The 25422-nt window shown below is 41.4% G+C and overlaps 1 protein-coding gene across 3 annotated transcripts in view; it reads right to left on the bottom strand.

The window, feature by feature from the left end:
• egfra (epidermal growth factor receptor a (erythroblastic leukemia viral (v-erb-b) oncogene homolog, avian)) overlaps nucleotides 1–25422 on the bottom strand; it is a 288862-nt gene that overhangs the window by 113302 nt on the left and 150138 nt on the right. For all 3 annotated transcript variants that reach the window (XM_072253612.1, XM_072253613.1, XM_072253614.1), the window contains one exon: nucleotides 8975–9126. In XM_072253612.1, the coding sequence (XP_072109713.1) occupies nucleotides 8975–9126 (152 nt within the window). The remainder of the gene's footprint in view (nucleotides 1–8974; nucleotides 9127–25422) is intronic.

The following is a 25422-nucleotide window of genomic DNA, read 5'->3' as shown; positions in this document are numbered from 1 at the left end:
GCACTTGTTCCGCTTACACGGATAAGTGCCAGGAGGGAGATCAGTGGGGAGGGATGGGGGGGACGAATGGACAAGGGAGTTGTGTAGGGAGCGATCCCTGCGGAATGCAGAGAGAGGGGGGGAGGGAAAGATGTGCTTAGTGGTGGGATCCCGTTGGAGGTGGCGGAAGTTACGGAGAATAATATGTTGGACCCGGAGGCTGGCGGGGTGGTAGGTGAGGATCAGGGAAACCCTATTCCTAGGGGGGTGGCGGGAGGATGGAGTGAGAGCAAAAAATCTGAAGAAATCTTGTTATTTCCGGAAACAACAGGAATTCTGCAGATGCTGGAAATTCAAGCAACACACATAAAAGTTGCTGGTGAACGCAGCAGGCCAGGCAGCATCTCTAGGAAGAGGTGCAGTCGACGTTTCAGGCTGAGACCCTTCGTCAGGACTAACTGAAGGAAGAGTGAGTAAGGGATTTGAAAGTTGGAGGGGGAGGGGAAGATCCAAAATGATAGGAGAAGACAGGAGGGGGGAGGGATGGAGCCAAGAGCTGGACAGGTGATAGGGAAAAGGGATACGAGAGGATCCAACATATTATTCTCCATAACTTCCGCCACCTCCAACGGGATCCCACCACTAAGCACATCATCCCCCCCCCCCCCCGGCATTCTGCAGGGATCGCTCCCTACACAACTCCCTTGTCCATTCATCCCCCCCATCCCTCCCCACTGATCTCCCTCCTGACACTTAATCCGTGTAAGCGGAACAAGTGCTACACATGCCATTACACTTCCTCCCTTACCACCATTCAGGGCCCCAAACAGTCCTTCCAGGTGAGGCAACTCTTCACCTGTGAGTCGGCTGGGGTGATATACTGCGTCCGGTGCTCCCGATGTGGCCTTTTATATATTGGCGAGACCTGACGCAGACTGGGAGACCGCTTTGCTGAACATCTACGCTCTGTCCGCCAGAGAAAGCAGGATCTCCCAGTGGCCACACATTTTAATTCCACATTCCATTCCCATTCTGACATGTCTATCCACGGCCTCCTCTACTGTAAAGATGAAGCCACACTCAGGTTGGAGGAACAACACCTTATATTCCGTCTGGGTAGCCTCCAACCTGATGGCATGAACATCGACTTCTCTAACTTCCGCTAGTGCCCCACCTCCCCCTCGTACCCCATCTGTTACTTATTTTTATACACACATTCTTTCTCTCGCTCTCCTTTTTCTCCCTCTGTCCCTCTGAATATACCCCTTGCCCATCCTCCGGGTCCCCCCGCCCCTTGTCTTTCTTCCCGGATCTCCTGTCCCATGATCCCCTCGCATCCCTTTTGCCTATCACCTGTCCAGCTCTTGGCTCCATCCCTCCCCCTCCTGTCTTCTCCTATCATTTTGGATCTCCCCCTCCCCCTCCAACTTTCAAATCCCTTACTCTCTCTTCCTTCAGTTAGTCCTGACGAAGGGTCTCGGCCTGAAACGTCGACTGCACCTCTTCCTAGAGATGCTGCCTGGCCTGCTGCGTTCACCAGCAACTTTTATGTGTGTTGCTTATTATTTCTGGGCTTGGTCTGCACATTATTGCTTTCACTACAATAGTACAGTGTTATCTAATACGACTTCCATACGCTTATCACGCAGTGATGCGAATCTTGTGAATTAGGGTATGGAATTCTACTGGGTGAAGTTCAGAATCTGGTCTTTTGAATGGTGTTGATCACACTCTAGCCTATGACCCAACCGAGATATGACTGCCTCACTTTACGTACCTTCAGGCAGAGAGTTAGGTTTTGCCTGAGCTATGATGTCTTTCCCCTTTATTGAACACAATGCTTGAGGTTTGGCTTAAACAATGGATGACTGACTGTAATCATTCATCCACAATGAAAATGGCAGAAGCAGACCAAACGAAAAACTGTGGGCAGTATAGTCTGGAGTATCTGAAGTATCTTGATAGAGGTATTTAAAATTATGAGGGGGATTGATAGAGTTGACGCGGATAGGCTTTTTCCATTGAGAATGGGGGAGAGTCAAACAAGAGGACATGAGTTGAGAGTTAAAGGGCAAAAGTTTAGGGGTAACATGAGGGGGAACTTCTTTACTCAGAGAGTGGTGGCTGTGTGGAACGAGCTTCCAGCAGAAGTGGTTGAGGCAGGTTCGATGTTGTTGTTTAAAGTTAATTTGGATAGATATATGGACAGGAAGGGAATGGAGGGTTATGGACCGACTGCAGGTCGGTGGGACTAGGTGAGAGTAGGAGTTTGGCATGGACTAGACAGGCCGAGATGGCCTGTTTCCGTGTTGTAATTGTTATATGGTTGTTATATGGTTATGGGTTTATACCAGCACCAAGTGACTAACAATAGCCAATGTGTATGTTGTGTGAAAAAAGTTTTTTTCAAATGAGGCAATGAAACTGTTCAGGGTCCTTGAACATTTGAAGAGAATGCACTCTAATAAAACAAACAAGAACTTGGCTTATTTTCTGTCAATTTTTGAAAACTTTCAGAAATGAAAAAAACACTTCAAAACAGCACTCCACAACAGAAGTGCAATGGTTTGTTTGCTTCATACAACATTACATTGTTCATTGTTAATTCTGGAAAGCCCCATAAAACTGGAGAAGAACTAATCCTGCCAGCACTAAGGAAGGTTCTGAGTATGATTTTGCACAAGTCACCAGAGCAAATAATTAAAGCGATTCCACTCAGCGACAACTCTGTTCAAAGATGATGGAATGTCTGAGAGTGTGGGAGATACATTGTGTAACATACTTTTGACAACAGAATTTGCTCTGCAGTTCGATGAGTCAACTTTACCAGGCAATGAAACATTGCTTCTTGGCTATCTTTGCTTCATGAAAGATGAAAACATGGTTCAACTGTTGTTATTTGCAAGGTGATTCAAAACAGATACGAAAGGGGAGTCAATATTTCGGATTGTTGAACAATTTTTCGAAGAGAAAGACATTCTCGCTAGCGCAACAGATGGGGCACCAATGACAAGACACCACTGTGGGGTTATTACTTTCTTGAAAAAAGCTGTAACTCACATAATTACCATTCACTGTATAATTCACAGACAACACCTTGTTGCAAAATACCCAAGTGATGAGCTGCATAAATTATTAAATACCATTATCACAGCGGTAAATAAAATCAATAATTGACTGTTTCTAGAGACGCTGTCTGCACTGCTCCGCTACTATTGATGGTAAGGACGTGGATGTGGTGAGGACCTACAAGTACCTATGGGAACATCTGGATGACAGACTTGAGTGGAGCACCAACACAGAGGCTGTGTACAAGAAGGGCCAGAGTCGCCTCTACTTCCTGAGGAGACTGAGGTCCTTAGGAGTACGCAGGCCTCTCCTTCACATATTCATCAGTGTGTTGTCGCCAGTACAATCCTCTATGCGGTGGTGTGCTGGAGCAACGGCATCAACACGGGTGATGTTAACAGGCTCAATTAACTGATTAGAAAGGCTGACTCTGCTATAGTTGTCAAACTGGACACACTGGAGGTTGCAGTAGAACAAAGGACCCTATGGAAAATTCTGGCAATTCTGGACAATGTTTCTCACCCTCTGCACGCAACCTTGGTTGAAATAGACTAAGACAACCGTGCTGCTCCGAAGAGCACTATATGAGGTCATTCTTACCTTCCGCCATTAGGCTCTATAATGAGTCAACCTATAGCCAGGGAAGTGATGACCCCCTCCTACTAGACTGTTTGAGGTAACTTTTTTTGATTCCTTCTTACATCTCTTCCAATATTTGTATATCTGTGCACTTGTAATACTACTGTGACGCTGTAATTTCCTTTGGGATCAATAAAATATCCATCAATCTATCTAGAGCTTTGTTTTGAGAATAATGTACAGTTTGAACACTTGCTGTTGCACACAGAAGTCAAATGGCTCTCAAAACAAAAATGGCTGAAACACTTATATACACTTTTTGAAACTGTAGTAAAATTCTTCAAAGACTTGAATGCTTCATTCAGTAATCAACCCAGGAATATGAGGCATGACATTGCTTATATGTCAGAATTATTCACAAAGTTTAATGACATCAACCATCAATTGTAAGAAAATTAAGTGAATCTGATCGAAGTCAAACCAGTCTCCACATTTCTGTCCAAATTATCCCTATTTAAGTGTATTGTTGACCTTTTCCAATTTTTGAGCCTCTCTGAGTTGGAAGAGAAAGAACATAGGATGAAATTATACTGTGCCCACCTGGATGAGCTGCATCCAGGCAGATCAGAGAGATTTCAGGATCTTCTCTCGATACAATTTCCAGATTGGGTAAGAAATCCATTCTGGAACATTGTAATGAAGAATTGACACGAATGGTGGATGAAGTACGGATCTTGCTATGAAATGATTTTAAGACGATAAGACCTTAATACAGAGGAGCAGAATTAGGTTCTTTGACCCATCGACTCTGCTCCACCATTTTATCGTGGCTGATCCAATTTTCCTCTCAGCCCTGATCTCCTGCCTTCTCACTATATCCCTACATGCCCTAACCAATCAAGAATCTATCAACCTCTGTCTTAAATATACATAAACACCTGGCTTCCACAGCTGCCTGTGGCAAAGAATTCCATAGATTCACCACTCTTTGGCTAAAGAAATTCCTCATCTCCATTCTACAAATGTTTGTAAAAGCATGTTCTTCTATTTTGAGGTTGTGCCCTCTGGTCTTAGACTCTCCCACCATAGGAAACATCGTCTCCACATTCACTCTATCAAGGTCTTTCACCATTCGATAGGTTTAACCATATAACCATATAACAATTACAGCACGGAAACAGGCCATCTCGGCCCTTCTAGTCTGTGCCAAACTCTTAATCTCACCTAGTCCCACCGACCTGCACTCAGCCCATAACCCTCCATTCTTTTCCTGTCCATATAGCTGTCTAATTTAACTTTAAATGACATCGAACCTGCCTCAACCACTTCAGCTGGAAGCTCGTTCCACACAGCTACCACTCTCTGAATAAAGAAGTTCCCCCTCATGTTACCCCTAAACTTTTGCCCTCTAACTCTCAACTCATGTCCTCGTTGTCCACTCTCAATGGAAAAAGCCTATCCATGTCAACTCTATCTATCCCCCTCATAATTTTAAATACCTCTATCAAGTCCCCCCTCAACCTTCTATGTTCCAAAGAATAAAGACCCAACTTGTTCAACCTTTCTCTGTAACTTAGGTGATGAAACCTAGGTAACATTCTAGTAAACTTTCTCTGTACTCTCTCTATTTTGTTGACATCTTTCCTATAATTCAGTGACCAAAACTGTACACAATACTCCAAATTTGGCCTCACCAATGCCTTGTACAATTTCAACATTACATCCCAACCTCTATACTCAATGCTCTGATTTATAAAGGCCAGCATACCAAAAGCTTTCTTCACCACCCTATCCACATGAGATTCCACCTTCAGGGAACTATGCACCACAGGTTTCAATGCGATCATCCCTTATTCTTCTGAATTCTGGTGAATACAGGCCCAGAGGCATCAAACATTGTTCATATGACAAGCCATTTCCTGGAGTCATTTTCATGAACCTCCTTTGAATCGTCTCCATTTTCAGCAAATCCTTTTTAAAATAAGGGGCCCAGACCTGCTCATAACAGTCCAAGCGAGGCCTCAACAGTGCTTTATAAATTTCAGCATTACATCCTTGCTTTTATATGCTAGCCTTCTTGAAATAAATGGTAACATTGCATTTGCCTTCCTCACTGCAGACTCAACCTGCAAATTAACCTTTAGGGAATCGTGCACAAGGATTTCTAAGTCCCTTTGTACCTCCTATTTTTATATTTTCTCTCCATTTAGAAAATAGTCAACCCTTTCATTTCTTCTACCAAAGTGCATAACCATACACTTTCTGACACTGTATTCCATCTGCCATTTCTTTGCCCATTTTTCTACTCTGTCTAAGTCCTTCTGTAGCCTCTCTACTTCCTCAAAACTACTTACCCCAGAAAATATCCTCATATCCTCTGCAAACCTTGCAACAAGCCCATCAATTCCAACCCTGGAGGTCTGGCCTTTTAACTTAGCACCTAACTCCCTATTCAGAATCTTGTCACTCATCCTACCCATGTCACTGGCACCTACATGGACCACCACACCTGGATGTTCCGCCTCCCACTTGAGAATGCTGACGACTCGATCCGAGATATCCCGGGCCCTGGCACCCGGGAGGCAACATACCATCCGGGAATCTCGTTCTCACCCACAGAACCTCCTGTCTGTTCCCCTAACTAACAAGTTCCCGATCACCACGGCATGCCTGCTCTTCCCCCCTCTTTCCCTTCTGGGTCACAGAGGCAGACCCTGTGCCAGAGACCTGACCACTGTGACTTTCCTCTGTAAGGTTATCCCTCCTAACAGTATCCAAAGTGATATACCTGTTGTTGAGGGGGATGGCCACAAAGATACTCTGCATTGGCTCTTTAATGCCTTTCCCCTTCCTGACTGTCACCCAGTTTCCTGTGTCCTGCACCTTGGGTCTAACTACCTCTCTACATGTCCTATCAACCCTTCAGTTTCCTGTATGATGCCGAGTTCATCCATTTCCAGCTCCGACTTTTTCAAACGCGGTTTGTTAGAGGCTGCAGCTGGATGCACTTTTCACGGTTGTAGTCATCAGGGACACTAGAGATCCTGTCTGTCATCTCTACCTAGATGAGCAGATATAAAGAGAAGGAAAATACTTGAGCTTTTCTTTCCTTTGCTTTCTCTGAGTGAAGCCTCTTTTCACTGAAGCCTGGAAGAGCTAAAGCCTTAAGATCACCAGTCTGACTCTGTCCACCGAGACAACGGTCACTGAGCTTGACCCTGCCTTCCTTTAATTTGCTCTAACCAATCAATCCCAAACGCCAATTAGTTGCTGATCAAAGCTCTATTACGTTGCCGCAATGAGCTCCTGCCTTTTATTCTCGGACAGTGGATCTGACTGAAGCCCCTTCCTCTCCAAACTTCGATGTCTGGATTGACCGCTGGTCAAAGCTCTGAGCCAAGGTTCAAAGAAAATAAATAAAAACCAAAAACACAACTATAAAGACTTCTGGCTGCTGGAAGAAATCTCTGAATGCTGCCCTTCACTGTGGAAAAAAGTCAGCACACTCCTTTGTTGCCTTTCCAACAGTGAAGCTCCGTTTCAGTGCAGTCTCCCAACTTCTTTCAAAGCAACGAAACAGACTGCAAATGACTGAATGTGGGCATCTGAGACTCCTTCAGAGAAACGTTCAGCCTGATGTTGAGAAGCTGACATCGCTGCACCAAGCACATCCATCTCATTGAAAGGTGAAAAAGCAACGAAGTGGCAAATAGTTGGACCCCTTATGTATGCTCTAAAATTGCTGATTTAAATTGTTAATTTTGTAATTAAAGAAATAATTTTAGTTGTAGATCCATATAGATGTGAATAATTTTTAAATTGTTTGTCACTGTTTTGAACTTGCAGTTCCTGTTTTCATTCACCAAGTACTGTAAATTAAAATTCTTTAAAGCTTTTATGTAATAGCCGGTAAGTGAGAGCGGAATGCTAGGGATGTGATCTGGGACCCAAGTGGAGGGGACGGGGGCCACTAATCCAAAATTAGTTTAGCAACCACTGCTCTCAACCATATGAAAAAAGTGAGCAAAAAAATTAAGTAGACTTGTCTTGCAGACAAGGCCAACTCTATGGACAAGATGCATTTAAATTTCAAAACTGTTTATCATACAATATAATAGTCTAAAATGAATTAGAAGATGACCAGCTGTATTGGACTGTAAACTTAGTTGAACAAGAAGCAAATTGATCATATATAGAACCACACGCACAATAACTTGTATGACAGCAGCTAGTGTGAAAGCCATTTTAGCCCACAGCATATTCAGAGAACATTTGGCACTGAGGACTGAGAAGATAACTGTTTCCCTCTTCACAGATACTGCCTGGACCGCTAAGGATCTCCAACACATTCAGGGCTAAGTCGACCACACTCAGCTACGGAACAATAAAAATTAGCTGAAAGGGCTCACTGAATAATTGGGTATGGGCTAGAGTTGTATATTGTTCTATGCTTACATATCTTGTCACATTTTATAAGTTGCAGTAACCAAAGAAATCCAGTTTGGTTACTTCATCTGATGAAAAGTATTTACTAAATAATTTCAGTTAAGGCAATTTACGAAAAAAAATTCTTTTGACACTTAAGATAATGCCTTATACTAATAACCTGGGCTGTCAGAAAAATCACTGTTTCAATCCTCACATCACAATCTTTTCAAGCGAGGCAAGACATCCTATTAAGCTGTACAAAGAGGCGGCCAGGAAAAATTGCCTGGAATCTTAACCAATAGTTATCCTTGATGATGAAAACAGATAATTCATTCATGAGTTTCAAAGGTGTTACCTTAGTGATGCATACCCTAGCATTCAAACTGAATGCCTCAACTACCACAGTTACCTGATAGGTTGTGAAACATCATGAAATTGCAAAATGGATTAGCATTTTCCTTCTTTTATGTTTGATAATTCATTAAAACATGGAATGAAACTATTTATAACAATAAGTATGAGAATTCACCTGCAATTGAAATACAAAAGACTGTAGATGCCAGCAATTTGAAACCACCGAATCTACCAAAAAATGCTGGACAGCTTGGTAGATCAGGTGGCAAACAAACAGTGGGAGCAATGGAAGGGAAGTGGGGTGGTGATGGTGGTGGTGGTAGGAAAAGAGAGCACTGAGGCAGAGTGGGTGTACAGAGAACAGGTGGTGGGAATGACTGATCAAGATGGATGGACGGGAGTGGCAGGGTGACCTAGCTAGCCAGGGTGTCGAAGTGGAAATAAAAATGAGATAGAATGAGTAAATTACACATGGACAAGGATAAATAAATTCTATGAAACAAACTGCTGAAATAAATGGCTGCTCTCAACTTCGAAAGTGAAAACCATAAATGAGGGCTCTTACTTCAAGGAAGGACACGTCATGATACGGCTGCAGGAATGTTATTTCCAGATTTCCCATCACTACCTCACAAGCGTTGTAAGTCCGACGAAGGTTGTTGTAATGGTCATGCACATTTGACAGCATCGTGAGCTTGTTTTCAATTCCTGAACAAACTGCAGTAAGAATAAAAAATGAAATAAGCATCAGTCTACATCAAATCTTTTCATTATGTTATTCTTTCAATTGAATAACACAAATCATTTCTATCAGAAGAGATCCTGTAAAAACAATATCGTTTTGCTTGGTTTTATTAATAGCTCCTATATGAATCTAAGTTACATATGTGAATAACTATATCTACAGCAAAAGGTTTGAAAGCACATGGCACTTGTAAAGTCCATTAGTAATTATTGAAGGAAGGCTACCATCTCTAATTTGCTGTCAAATTCAAGTCTACATATCCTATTCCTACTTCAAGCTTAAGATTCAAGTACATTTATTATCAAAGACTGTATAAATTATACCAACTTGAGATTTGCTTGCTCACGGGTAGCCACAAAGCAAGAAATCTGAAAGAACACAATTAAAGAAAAAAAGAACAAAAATAAAAATAAAAGAGTAATATTCAATTGCAAAAGAAAAATAAAAAGCAAGTCAATACAAACGTAGATGAAGCAAAGAACAGCATTCCAAACCAAAACTGAGTCCTAAGATCCAAACCCCAGAGCAGTCTGGAGTAGCCCCAAAGCCTTGCTCATTAGATCATCATATGAGCAGCATGGAGCAAGCAGACAAGGCGGTCTTCATAGCCTTGGTATCACGGAGATGATCTTCTGACGTGCTGGAGAGAGGAGCGAGCAAGTGAAATCGGCTCTTGTCTCTGATCTGGGCAGGTGTTTGAAGCATCTAAAAAGCATATTGTACCTCACACTAGGACCTGGCTGCAGTGAAAGGCTCCGGGCCTGGACTACACTGCCCAGCGACTCACTCTGCGCCCAGATTCCATTGCCCAACTCGAAGTTACTCTCAAGCCCTTCACATCAGCTTGGTGCCAGAGTGTCCCAACCTCGCACCTGGTACAGTTACACGGGCACCGAACCTCCTCTGTCAAGGCTCTGTCCTCTCCTTTCGATGCCCAGAGAAATCCAACCTTGCTCCCGGGTCAGCTGTACAGGAATCAGAACTCCACATGCAACGATGCTGCAACACAAAATCTCCCAAACTTACCTCACCATCACTTGCCCCTTCACTGTTTGATGCCATAATTTAACACAATCGATTACAGAAAAGGTTAATTTTTAGTGATGTTTTTAGTCAGATTTCTTAGCTTATTAACTACCAGCAAGCTGTCACACACGTTTGGTAGTGCCATCTTAACATGAGGATTCACCTCCAGAAATCTGACCTATTCTATGTACTGAGCCAAACAAAATTCAATAAAGAACTGCAGATGCTAGCAATTTGAAAACACCTCACACCCGACACCTCCTCCCTCCCTCAATGTTAGAAGCCAGAAAGTCAGGTGGCAACTGCAGATGGGAGGGAGGGAATGGGATTTTTCCTGAGCAGAAACAGAAGTAACAGAGCAAGTAGATGACTTGATGCATTTACACAGCAACTGCAGCACTCACATCATAGCTGTGGTTTGAGTGCCAGCCAGACAAAGATTGTTTACATTGCTTGGCTCCTGGCTGTGCTGGAACTTTAAAGTCCTGTTTAAGGGAATGTTTTGGGCATGCCTGGATAAATCTCTTCTCTTACAGCCTCGGAGGCTTTAATCTTTATCAAAACAGGGAAATGAGAATTCTCATTTTCTAAATGGACATTTTGTTGTTTTGCAAACCAGCATTCATATTGCACGGAATTACACCAACTGAAAATGGTGCAAACATATCCTCTCTGAGGAATGTCACAATGTCTGATGTCTATTTTTAATTGATTCAAACCCAACTCAGAGTGAGAATAACGAATCTCCAAGGTTGGGTTTAATAATACTTCGGATCTTGGCCATCTCTGTTCAGCTTAGGCTTCAAAATTCAAAGTTCAATATAAATTTATTATCAAAGACACAAAACATTACAGATCTTTATTCTTTGTGCTCTCGTGTATCCAAACATGAGATGAAGAGTCCTTGAAAGCGATGGGCCATAGGCAATGGAAACATTTCAATGATGAAGTGAAGTTGAGTGACGTTAATCCCCCTAGTTCAAGAGCCTGATGATTGAGGGGTAATAACTATTCCTGAACCTGGTGGTGTGAGTCCTGAGGCTCCTGTCTGTTCTTCCTGTTTGCAGCAGTGAGAAGACAGTGTGACCTGGGTGGTGGGGGTCCCTGTTGATTGGATGCAGCTTTCCTGTGACAATGTTTCGTGTAGGTGTGCTCAGTGGTGGGGATGTCTTTATATGTGATGGGCTGGGCCCGTATGCACTACTTTCTGTAGGATTTTCCATTCAAGGGCATTGGTGCTTCCACACCAGGCTGTGATGCAGCCAGTTAATATACTCTCCAACACATATCTCTAGAAGTTTATCAAAGTTTTAGACTTCAGTCTCAGTAACATCCTTGTGAATCTTTTCTGTACCCTTTGTAAATTGATGGCATTCTTCCTATAGCTGGACACCCAGAACTGCAACAACATTCCAAGAGTCTTTTCACAATGACCTGTAGAATTGTAACATGCTCTCTTTTCTCCATACCTCGTTCTCTTCAACTTACAACTCATCTAATTACTTTTCCAAATTGTTATACTATTGATTTGACATATCTGCCTGACCTGCTGAATATTTCTGGCATATTTTTTTCAAATTTCAAATTTCCAGCATTTGCTGCTCTTTGGAAACTGATAAGCAGGTTGGTCTGATGACTGAGCTTAAGACTTGCTCGAATCCAATCTGCACTGGAATTTGCAGAAGGGTGAAAATTCAGACTCTAAGTGGAAGATTTACTTACGACTCTCAGGGTCATAACTTGCTACCGTGCTTTAATTCTTTAATACAGCAAAGCATCTCAGAGCGCTTCACCGGAATGTTAACAAAAATAAACTCAAATCAAGCCACAAAGTATGTATTTTGGCCGATTATTATATACATGGAACAAGAAAGCAAATGGATGAAATGTTGAGTTATCCAGGTGTTCTTGCATATAAACTGAAAAGTGTCAGAACACAGGTGCCGTTGTAGTTAAGTCAGCAAACATCAAACCCGGTTATTATTCCAAAGGTTTCGAGTACTGGGCACTGTTTTGGCACCCTTAGCTAAAAAGGAACAATTAGCATTGGAGACAGTCCAAAGGTGGCTATCCAGGCTAATTCCTGGTATGAAATGGTTGTTCTATCAGGATATTCCAGATTGATCTAGACAACTGGAACAATAAAGAAGTAACCAAGGCCTATAAGTGGCTTCCTGCAGATCAGATGAGGCAAAGAAAAAGCCAGAGAGAGGTGGAAGTAGACAATGTTAGTAATGATGTGGACATATATTCCAAATCCTCTTGGGTCAATCATGGCAGCAAATATGTGCAGAATCTGGTCCAGTTTCAGACAGATATCAGGGAGAGTGAGCAACAGGTGGAGCTAATGTCCAAGGGGTGGAGCTTATAATGAGGATTGAGGACAATGGCATCAGCCTTCCCTACAATTAGCTGGAGAATATTTCCACTGCTGGACAAGAGAGGAGCTAGTCAGAAAGACTCCAGTGTTTCTTCTTGCCCATCCATAACTTGCATTGAGAAAATCATGGGGAACTGCCTTCTCTAACTGCTGCAATCCTTCTTGTGAAAGTGTGCTTAGGTGGAAGTTCTAAGATTTAGATCCAAGACTTCCCTTGGGTGGGAAGATCCAAGATCGATGCTTTAATGGGATTTTCCAATGATCACAGTATCTACTGCGTGATTAATTCCTGTGCACATCATAAAGGAGAAGCAAGAAAAGGTGAAGGACAGGTTCTTGTGAATCACCAAAGGTAAAAGAGTGGGCATTGGAAGAGATGAAATTCTAGGTGGTTGTCTGACTGCAATATGATAAGGAAAGATGGAAGCAGGAAGCATGGAATGGCATTGGGGGAAGGCGTAGTCAACTGTGTAAAAGCTGCAGATCGATCGTGGAGAAAAAGGGGAAGCTTATTTTGTCTTGAGATTCATATAATACATCAAACATTCGTTCAGCTTTGAGTGGTGTTGCACCTGCTGATTTTAAATAGGCAGCTAGATTTGGAAGCAGATTTATCTGAACAGCCGATGAGACAGATCATAATCTGCTATTTCATGCTGAAAGCCCAGAAATCTGAGTTGCTGAGAAAATATCCTATCCAATAAACTTCTCTTAATGTACTTTTATTGCAAGTTTATGTTTGTAGTTTCAAGGTGATAACCGGTAGGATAGATATTGGTAGTGGGAAGATGGGTGGGGGGTGGGTGGGTGAGAATTAACTTTCAGAGTGCAACCAGATGATCATATTGCAAGGGGGCACGTGAAAGTGTATTGTGTCAGTCCACAGAGAAGTTATATTGGCCATCCGTAACACAGAGGCAGGCACGATCGACTACCGCAGTGCTGAGCTTACAAACCTAGTGATTACTGCTGTGAGCTGTTGGATAATAATAGCTTTCAAAAGAACTTGTGTCATTTAAAATGAATAAGTTGATTCAGAAAACTTACCTACACAGCATATGTAGCTAATACAAGTGCTATTATTACCAATTCTTGGTGAATAGCAAGAGCATATCGAACAGTATTGCACAGGAACAGGTCTACCATCCACAATGTTGTACTGAAACAAGTAAATTAGTAATCAAATGGCCAACTGAACTAATCTCTTCTGCATACACAATGACCATTTCCTTCCATTTTCCTCACACTCATGGGTCTGCCTAAACGTCTTAAAAGTCCCTACTGTATTAGCATCTGCCATCACATTCCAGTCATCCATCACTATGTAAAAAACTTAGCCCTCACATCTGCTTTGAAACTATCCCCTCACACCTTAAATGCATGCCCTCTGGTATTAAACATTTTAACCCTGGGAAAAAGATACAGTGTCTACTCTATCTATGGCTCCCATAATCATATAAACCTCTATTTGATCTCCCTTCAGCCTCTGCAACTCCAGAGAAATCAACATCAGTTTGTCCAACCTCTCACGGTAGCACATGCCCTCTCATCCAGGTAAACCTCTTCTGCACCCTCTCCAAAGCCACAGCATCCTTTCTATAAAGGGTTCTAGGGTCTGTGAGTTTTGTTTCTTTTACTTTCTCATGTGTATTTCATGGCTATCTGGAAAAGACAAGTATCAGAGTTGTATCATACATGCATAGTTTGACAATAAAATGAACCTTGAACCCAATGGCCAAAACATCATACTTCTATAATTCCTTAGCTACTCATTCATCTCTACTATCATCCCATTCTTGCCTTGACTAGTACATGGCGCTGAGAGTAATCCAAAAAGTAATACCTTGGAGGTCCTGCTCTTCAGCCTCTTTCCTAACTTCATGTATTCACTGCACACAAACTCTTCCCCTTCCTACCTTAGGCTGCTCATCCTCCCTCCCTTTTGAGAATTTTCTGCAGCTGTTCTGAGACACCCTTGTCCCTAGGGCCTGGGAGGAAACACACCATCCTGGTGTCTCTTTCACAGCCAAAGAATCTCCTGTTTGGCTCCTAACCACTGAGTCCCCTATCACTATCAACTTAACCCCTTCCTGCTGAGCCCCAGAGCCAACCACGGAGCCAGTGGCCTAGCTGTTGTTGCTCTGTCCTGATAGGTCATCCTCTCCCTCTCAGCAGCATCCAAAGGGATATACTTACACTGACTGCTTACTCTACTAACTTCTCCTGGTGGTCACTTATTTATTATCTGAAACCTGCGCTCTGGGTGTGACCACTTCAGTCAGTCTCATCTATGAGGTTCTTAGCCTTCTGGATTATTGCATCCAGCTCCGGTTCCTTGACTTTGTCAGTCTGGAGCTGAAATTGAGGGGTTCACTTCCTGCAAACGTAGACAACAAGGAAATGGTTAAGTAACCTGCAATCCGGCATCTTACAGGAGGAGCAATCCACTGCCTTAACTACCATCCTGCCTAACTTATTACACCTTTGACTCTAACTTTTTAAGCTTTACAATTGACTTAATGATTCCAAACAATTCAGCCCCCTTAGCCTCCACCTGTTCTCGCTTAAGCCTGTTGAGCCAAAGCCTCATACTTGAACCCTGGCCCACTCCCAACAATGGCCACTCTGCCTAAAAATTGGAAGCAGAGCTTAGGAAGGATAATGGCGCCTAACGGCGACTCCTCTGCTTGCATCTTCAGAAACAGCTCTATTTCTACCTTTAATATCTTTATTTTTCACTTTCAGGGTTCTTTTGAAGACCCTAACCTGGAGATAGATGCAGGCTTCGGTTCTTTGCGGGAATGGGACCCATTCTCGGGGCTCCACGACTGGCCGTTATTTGACACGCCAAGAGTTCGGCCTGAGAATCTTGACTGTGTTTGGAAGCCTAAGATCTCAAGGCTCTGGAGACGGGTGGATCGAGGGTCGGTGTCAGGGCAGGAGACTTGTGTGTCGTCGGGGAGGCTGGAAAATCACCTTTCTCTGTGGGCCCGAAGACCCGAGGTCTGCGATCTTTGGACACAGAGCTTGAAAAAAGCGACGAAGTGGACTTCTAACATCGTAAAACAGTGAGTTGTTGTTACGTCTCCTGCTCGCTGTGAAAATGGGGGACACTTCCCTCTCCCTTGCCAGGGAGAGAGAGAACTTGTGGTTTGTCAAATGTCAGATGAAATGCGAAACCTCTGGGGTAACTTTGGTCTGTGTCTTTGCTATTGTTTAGCACACGCTTCGGCTCGGTAAGGGTACTGGTATGCGTTTTTTTTGCTGGTGGGGGGAGGGGGGATTGTTGCTCGCGGCCACTTACGCATGGGAGGAGGGAGCTGGGGGGTACTTTTGAGATTCTCACATTTAACTGTCATTCACTCTTTGGGGCACTTCTCTGTTTTCGTGGATGTTTGTGAAGAAAAGCATTTCAGGATGTATATTGTATACATTTCTCTGACAATAAATTCGACCTTTGAACCTCCATTATATTGGCCTGAAAAAGTTCCTTTTTTAAGTTACTGATAACCCAAGCTATCTCCTGCTCCCCAGAAAAGTCTCAAACGACCCCACTCACTTTTTAAACCTGATGCGTAAAGTTCACAAGGAATTGTCTCCAACTCTCGCTCCACTATAGTGCTATGTTGTGTGTACGAAATGGCTTTATTCTATACTTTTGAGTGATAGAAAGAGGCAGACTATAGATGTTGTCTCCTCAGACTGCCAGTTATCATCACTGTATTATCAAAACACTTTTGGTTCCTCATTGAAGTAGTCAAAAGACAAACAGAATTGGATGTAATCTTTATGTAAACTGCTCGAGAAACAATTCAAACTCCGTTACAGTTCAAAGGATGCATTTTTACGTTCTCTTTGCTGACAAAGAACTAAAGTTGCATCAGGAATCTTATTTTGAAATACAGGACAATTCGTCAGGCAATGCCACGAATAATAAAGGAGCATCACTTGAAGATTGTGTTGTGTTTATCAAGGTAGCAATGACAGGAGTGCATGTACACCATCCATTCCAAATTAGTATCAACAGGCTGAAAGGCCTGTTCCTCTGCTCTATTGTTCTATGTTCTACAAAGCTACACGTTCTTCCTATTAGCAAAAGCGGTGACATGGATATTATCAGAGAGCAGCAATTAATATTTTCTGATATTAAAATCAGGAATCAACTTTAAAAAAAAGCATTTAATGAGCAGGAAGCATACCATACCAGAAAGGCTTTCTTTAGAGACTAAGGGACACGGACACACACACACCCCAGATTATATACTTTTAAAACCAACAACATGCTGGCACTAAAATGCTTATAGCTTTTGGTTGTTGCCTGAAGATAATAGTAGAAATTAAACTATAAGAATCCAAGGTCAATGACATTGTGGCAACTAATTGACAAAACATGCATTTTGGTAATACCAGTAGCTAGATTATTGCCAAAACCACCTAAGTGAATCTTTAATGGTGACGTAGAATAAGACAGGACAAAGTCAGCATGGTTTCCTTAAGGGAAAATCTTGCCTGATGAACCTCTTGGAATTCATTGAGATTACAAGTAAGATAGACAAAGGGGATGTGGTGGATGTTGTATACTTGGATTTTCAGAAGGCCTTTCACAAGGTGTCACATGAGGCTACTTATCAAGTTAAGAGCCCATGGTATTACAGGAAAGTTACTAGCATGGTTAGAGCATTGGCTGATTGGTAGGAGTCAGTGAGTGCGAATACAAGGATTCTTTTCTGGTGAATAGTGGTGTCCCACAGGGTCTGGTGTTGGAACTGCTTCTTTTTATGCTGTGTATAAAATGACTTAAATGATGGAATAGATAGCATTGTTTCCTAGTTTGCAGATGATATGAATGTTGAAGGAGGGACAGGTAGTGTTGAGGAAACAGGGAGGATGCAGAAGGACTTAGACAGATTAGAAGAATGGGCAAGAAAGTGTCAAATGAAATACAATGTTGGAAAATGCATGTTCATGCACTTTGGTAGAAGAAATAAATGTGCAAACTATTTTCTAAATGGGGAGAAAATTCAAAAATCTGAGGTGCTCAGGGACTTGGAGTCCTTGTGCAGTAAACCCTAAAGGCAAATTTACAGGTTGAGATGGTGGTGAGGAAGGCAATAGCAATGTTAGTATTCATTTCAAGAGGTTTAGAATACAACAGCAGGGTTGTGCTGCTGAGGCTTTATAAGGCACTGGTAAGGCCTCACCTCGAGTATTGTAAACAGTTTTGTGCTCCTTATCTAAGAAAGGATGTGCTGGCATTGGAGATGTTTCAGAGGAGGTTCACAAGGATGATTCTGGGAATGAAAGGATTATCATATGAAGAACATTTGAGGCTCTGGGCCTGTACTTGCTGGAGTTTAGAAGGATTGGGGGGGGGGGGTAGGATCTCATTGAAACCTTTCAAATATTGTAAGGCCTAAACAGAGTAGACCTGGAAAGGATTTCTCCCATGGTGGGGGAGTCTAAGACAAGAGGGCAGAGCCTCAGGATAGAGAGGCATTAATTTAAAACAGAGATGAAGAGGAATTTCTTTAGCTAGAGGATGGTGAATTTGTGGAGGCCAGGTCACTGGGTGAATTTAAGGCAGAGATTGATAGGTTATTGATTGGCCACAGCATCAAACATGATTGAATGACTAAGCAGACTCAATGGGCCAAATGGCCTAATTCTACTCCTATGTCCTATAGTCTCAATTATTTTGATGATTTCATGCCTGTAGGCTATATTGTTCCACTGGAATTCAACTTAAATACTTCCCGTCTTCTGGGTTTTAAACAGACTACATTTCCACTAAACATTAAGGGATTCGGCCTGAATCGTTGACTGTTTATTCATCCCCATAGATGCTGCCGCACCTGCTGAGTTCCTCTAGCATCTTGTGTGTGTCGCTTTGGATTTCCAGCATCTGCTGAATTTCTTGAGTTTATTAATATCACATTGCTTACAAAACAGTGGTAAACTAAACTAAATACTAGCTAGTTTTCTAGTTCAGTGAAGTGATATTCCACATTATTACCTAATTTCCATTTAAATAAGTTGGCAGGAGGCACTAGTTTGTTCAGTTACACTAAAGAAAAGCACAACAGTACAGCAAAGGAACCTGCCCTTTATCCAAAAGTATGGCAACCAAGATGTCAATTTAAACTAACCCCATCTGCCTGAACACTGTCTATATCCCTTCATCGACTGTCTCTGCTTGTTTAACTGCCTCTTAAATGTTGCTGTTGTATCTGCTTCCACTATTTCCCGACAGTCTGCTCCAGGTGCCTCTCACTCTGTTAAACAAAATAGAGAAATTGCCTTGTCTTCTTTAAACTTTCCCCTCTTGCCTTAAGTCTCTCTCATTTATATTTGCCATTTCTACTCTGGGGAAAACGACTCTGACAGTCCACCATATCCACATCTCTCACAATACTTGTGTTTAGTAGTACCTTACGTACATTACAGAACTATACTGCAGACTTGGTATTACCATTTGAAGTTCCTCCCTTAATCGGGTGGGAGGAGAGAGAGCAGCGCGCCGCGCATGCGCAGCCCTCCGGTGAAATGATATCATATCCATTAAATAGGGGCCATGGACAATTCTGATTTGATGAAGACAGACGTGAAAGCACAGAGAACATCTGGAGAAATTTCTGAAATGCCCTTTCGCTGCTGTTGTTACTGCACGATCGAGAATCTCCGGAGGGTAGGCCCCAAAATCCCCAGCTTTGCCTGCTGCTAGCGACTGAGATTGAAGTCAAGTCATTCAGATAGAGATGGTGCTTGGTACTCGGTGTTGGAGAGCTGATCGGAGGCTCGAAGTTTTCGGATGACTCAGAGTCGGACTGTGGCAGGGAGAGTTTTTCTTCCTTCTCCCATCTGCGTGAGATGTGGGACATTTGAGAGACTCTGAACTTTTACTGTGCTCGTGGACTGTTCTTCATCAAGTTATGGTATTGTTGCACTGTTGTAACTATATGTTATAATTACATGGTTTTGTTAGTTTTTTTCAGTCTTGGTCTGTCCTGTGTTTTGTGATATCACACCGGAGGAAATATTGTATCATTTCTTAATGCATGCATTACTAAATGACAATAAAAGAGGACTGCACGTCTTCATAATCTAAAAAAAACATGAAGTGACTTAATAAATCACAAGGACAAGAGAGTATTGCAGAATCAGAACAACACTTGAAGCAACAAAATCATTTATTAAATGGAGAGAGCTAATACACTATTCCACAAAAAAATTTCTTGGGCATTTTACAGTTAGCAATTTTCATTGATCACTTTGGTCAAATATTACATTATGCAATTTTAATGTAATCTAGGTGACCATTTACTTGAAGGAAAAATATACACAACATAACCAATGCATAATAATCTTGATGTGCATTGTAGAATAATCGGCTTGCTTTATCAAAAAGAAAGCGACAAACAAAACTCACTTTACAAAAGATGCACAAATGGATGAACAAGTTTTTGAAAAGATCATTAAATAATTGTTAATCATGTAAAATACTAATCAATTTTCCTCAATTCTGCATTTTCCTTAAATTAAAAGTATTTATAAATTATATCATTGCCTTTTCATAACCAGATGTTATTTCTATAATTTTCAATTTTCCAATGTGATGTGTACTTTGCAGGCCACTCAAGTAGATGGAAATTTCAGGAGCCCCTGTATAACTGAGCATGTAGTACTACCATGCAGTAACTGTGGGTACAAGCCAATTTCAGCTTTATGGCTTTACTTCTGATATCTACAGAATTACAAAGTGGAGAACTTAAACACTTTCAATTAAGTTTTGTGCATACTTTAATCCAAGTATCACACATATTGATTGAATTAATTTGGATGCATGCTTCATTGCTGAAAAAAAACATATGCATAAATACACCCATTACAACTGTCGCCAATTAAATGAATTTTTGCGATGATGCTCAAAGTTGGATCACCATTCCAAAACTTCACTACTTGAACCCATTATAAATCTGTAATTGTAGAAGTTCTCATTGAGTTACCCACTACCATCTTCGTTGGGAGAATTATGTGGTTTACAGACTGCAGTTGGACAACCCTGACTGATAATATCCACTTTTACAAACAAAAATAAAACATGCTTACAGAAATTAATGATTATTGAGGGAGAATTAATAACAATAATAACTACTTTTTTGATCCTGAGTGGGAAATTATTTTGTTACAGCAGCAACATTTAAAAACATAATAAAAGTACAAAATAATAATATACACTGTGCAATACAGTGCAATAATAATGTACGAGATAATAAAACAGAGACTATGATGTGTGTTCTCCTGTTGCACAGAGATAAACTGCTATATATACATTGCATTTGGTAGGAAAGATTTTTGGTAACAATCCTTGTGACAGTGGTGCTGAATGAGACTGCTTACGAGTAGGTCATGGAGAGGATGTGCCAGATTGTCCATAATGGATAACAGTGTGTTTAACGACCTCCTCTCCACCACCAACTCAAAAGAGACTGGGTTGTAGCCAAGGATGGATCCAGCCATTTTTGATGATTTTATTTAGTCCTTTTGCATCACCAGCACTGCTCTTCCAACATAAAGCCACAAAGAAGACTGCACTCACTACAACAGACTGGCAAAACAGCACCATCATCCTGCTGTACACATTGAAAGATCTCAGATCCTTAGAAAATGGAGTCTGCCCATCCCCTTCTTGCAAAAAGCCTTGGTGTTGGTTTTCCAGTCAAGTCTGTTGTCGAGGTGAACACCCAAGTACTTGTACTGCTCCACCACCACAACAACTTCTCCCAGAATGTATACAGGACTTGCCACAGTCCTCTCCTCCTAAAATCAATCACCATCCAGCTCCCTGGTTCTGGCCAAATTCAAGAGCAGGTGATTACTCCCGCACTCCTCCACAAACTTGTCCACCAGTCCACTGTACTCCAACTCCTGCCCATCTCTGATACACCCAACCACCGCAGAGCCATCAAAGAACTTCTGCAAGTGGTAAGACCCAGATCTGTACTGAAAGTCTGAGGTGTACAGTGTGAACAGAGTGAGTGGTGCTCCAGTGCCACTCACTACCATCTCAGACTGAGAACTACACAGCTGTAGAAACTGGGGTCTGTCTGTCAGGTAGTCAGTAATCCAGGAGATAGGAGATTTGTCTACGCCCACGCTTTGCAGCCTTTCACTCAGAACAAGTATTTTTAAACACATTTTACAAAAAAAAGAATACATTTTGCAAGCCAAGAGATAATTCAGTTCCAACAGTATACAGACAATAGCATATGTAGTCTCAGGATATTCAATGCTGAAAGGACTGGACCAGATGAGATTTAACTGATTTAAGTTTTAACAATCCTCAAAACTCTGGGGCTGGAGAAAGCTAGGATTTCTTACTTCAGCTCAAGATCCTGCGACTCTGAAAATAAACACGCCGACAAGCCTTAAAATTTAAGGCAAAACTACAGATGCTGAAAATCTGAAATAAAAGCAAAGTTCTGGAAACTGTCTGATGGAATTTCTAGGCCAGTAGCCTTCTGCCGTTTGCCTGGCTGGGCCAAATTTTGGCCTGAGAGTTCCTTGGCGAAACTTCAAATAGAGCCTTGATTCAGAATTAGCTTAACACAGAATGCTGGAACGTTCCATCCATTTCTGACCAAATGTCCATCAAGGAACTTAACACCTAACCTTTCAGAGGATCTTTCATTCTCCCTAGATGAACAATACAGTTCGGCACATCGAAGACCAAGGGGCTTACCCAATGAAGCCGATAGACTTGATGTTGAGGCCTGCCTTGCCACAAGTGAAAGGGGTCCAATTTGTCTTTGACCTGTGTTATTTAGATTATCCAACATTGTACAGCTGTGTTCTGCCTTCTCAGCATTCTCTCACACCAACAACCCTGATTCCCTTGCTGGTGTGCTCAGCGAATAGCCCCAAGCTGACTAATATCCTAGCCTGATCAACCCGTAATTGCAATGAACTCCTCTGCTTCAACTCAAACACTATTCCATCCTACTGCCAAGGTTCCAGGGACCAAATGGATTGCACTTGTTTCTGTTCTTGGGTTATTTTCTTTATTCTATGGCCTTCTAGTCCTTGATCTCTCTGCCAAAAGAAAGCATCTCTTTCTGTCAAGACTTTAAGCACTTCAATCAAATTCGTACTCAACCTTCTCTACTCCAAATAGAACCACCCCTGGTTCTTCATTCTACACACTTAACTAAAGTCAGGCATCTCAACATTATTTTCATAAGAAACTGTACGCTCTCCAAAGACTTGAAATCATTCTCAAATAGTGGCAACCAGGAATGGACATTACATTCCAGCTGTGGCTAAAGCTGTGTTCATCATGATCTCCTTGCTGTTGTACTCTTTGGCTCAATTTATAAAACCCATGATTTGCAAATTGCTCTGCCAGATTAGAGTTCAGATTCAAAGATCTAGCCTGGAAAATTATATGCCAGTTCATTTAATAACTAGCAGTGGAAAATTTGGATGCTTTGATATTTATAATTATTAAATATCCTTGAGGAGAAAGGCATTAGAACCGGCAACAGAAAATGGCGTATGACAAAGTTGATATTCTTCAACGTGGTTACAGAAATCATGTAGGAAATACACGTCTAAAGCTTTTTATTGGCCGCTCTGTACATTAGCTATTTTCATAAAATGTGCAATTATGTTACCTCTGAACCTTTTCTTCTAATGAGAAAATGGCAAATTCAAATATCACAGATTATAATCCAGTCCAGGCACACTATTTATCCTAGTGCCTTCTTCTGCACGCCAATACTTAAAGTAGGCTTTCAGCATTGTGACCAGAATGACACAGCGTTGTGATGTACTTGCACCACTGTTTTATATTCAATTATTCTAATTTTTAATGTAACCACATCCTAATAACTGATATTCTTGAATAACTGAGCATTATTAGGATAATTTCAATTTACTGCCAATCTGGAAGCCAAATCTTGTTTTCATTTCTGGCACATATTATACTATTTACATTCCTGGATTCTTTTTGCCCTCAGCTGAAGCAGTTTAAATTTTACATGGAATTTGGCACATGACGTTCAAAGTACATACAGGTTCTCCAAACAAATTATCTTGCTTTCTGTGTGATCGCACTTCAATTGCAAAATGCTCAAAGGCAATGCCACGACTTTTGCCTTACATCAAGTCAGTGCTTTGCCTTGGCTTTCCAGAAATCCAATAAATTTGCTGATAAGACCTCTTTTCAGAACTCCTCAAGAGTTAACATGATTTCCCTGTGACTATTTCTTTCTCTCCTGATGCACTATGCTCCTACCTTTCATCAGGGTTTCCCCTAGCACAACGGATGCTTGATTCAGTGATCTGCAGCTTCCCGGATGACACTGGCACTTTCTATTATGTAGGTGTAACCTCCTACCATTAGTCACCTTTCCATGACTCAGTAATTCCTGGAAGATAATGTGCAAGAGTACTTGCTATTTCCTTCCTCTGTTCATCAAATATAATCATGGACAGATCTCATTTACCCCTAGGATTAATAATCTCACACAGCTGTCCCAGTAGTAGTACAACTTACTTTATCAACACTACGTAATTTTCTTTCCAGATCAAACATTCATTTCCACCTCAGTGAATACAGAGCCAAACCTTTTCTCTAATAGTTCTGCAATCCATAAAACAATGGCCATTCTTGTACTAAATCCCAAACTGCCCCTCTATTTTCTTCCTCTCTTATATAACTAAAATAAATATTATTCAGGTAAAGACACAGGCAATGATTAAGCAAAGTTCAGGTATAAGTGAAATCCATTAAATGATATACATTCACACTTTCCTACACTACCACCAGTCACTCCACTACCATCCACTCTTACCCTTGTCCCAAAGCATGGGCAGTAATTGTCAGCTCCATGTCATTATGTAACCCACTAGGCTTCCATACTTCCTGGTATTATATACAGATGTGTTGATAATTACATTTTTGATATATGTTTACTTGAAAGATTTTGTTGTAATGTATCATTATAGCATAATTTATCAAGAACATAATAATGTGGATCAATATTATTGGTTGTGCCCTTTGTCTTAGGATTGATTATCCAAGAAGAAATGTATTGATCTAAATAAGAAATAACTTTATTTCCCAAAATGTATCTTTCAAGTTTACATCTATACACACAAAGGTTAACATTAGGTCTTTACATCGGCTGAATTTGTATTGGGAAAAATTTTTTTAAAGACATAATGCATTCTTTAGCAATAACTTAATCATCAATTCTTTGGTCTCTAGAACGTCGTTAAAAGCCTCAGCACTACTTCTGCTATTCAGAGAACTGCACTTGCCTTTCTGGCTCTTTTATCACAAATTTCAATTCAAATATTTTTGGAAAGGGTCAAGCTCTATAGGATTAATCTTCTGGTTTGTACTCATGAGAAGTAAAAAATTACTCACAAAATCACAAGAAAATAGGAGCAGGAGTTGGCCTGCAGGCCACTCACACCTGCTGTGCCATTCATTACAATATGGCTAGCCTCAACCTTCATAACTCTTAATTCTTCAGACTTTCAAATATTTATCTACTTCCACCTTTAGTATATCTAATAATCTAGCCCCCATCTCCCTCTTGAAAGAAGTAATTTCCACACATCTCTGTCTTGAATGACTGACTGATCCCATATTTTGTAGCTATGTGCTCCTCAACGCATAACATCTTCCAGGAGAAGGATCTTCTATGTTTGAATAACATCCCTCCTCTAAATTCCATTGAATACAGGCCTAAATTATCTAGCCTCTCTTGATAAAACAACTTTCTCATTCCAAGAATTCATCTGGTGAATCTCTTCTGTACTGCCTCACCTCTAATGCTGTTCTATCCTTTTTTAT

The sequence above is a fragment of the Mobula birostris genome, chromosome 3 (assembly GCF_030028105.1).
Source record: "Mobula birostris isolate sMobBir1 chromosome 3, sMobBir1.hap1, whole genome shotgun sequence".
NCBI classification, from domain to species: Eukaryota; Metazoa; Chordata; class Chondrichthyes; order Myliobatiformes; family Myliobatidae; genus Mobula; species Mobula birostris.
Note: the sequence above shows the minus strand (reverse complement) of the source record. Positions and strands in the feature narration are given on the sequence as shown.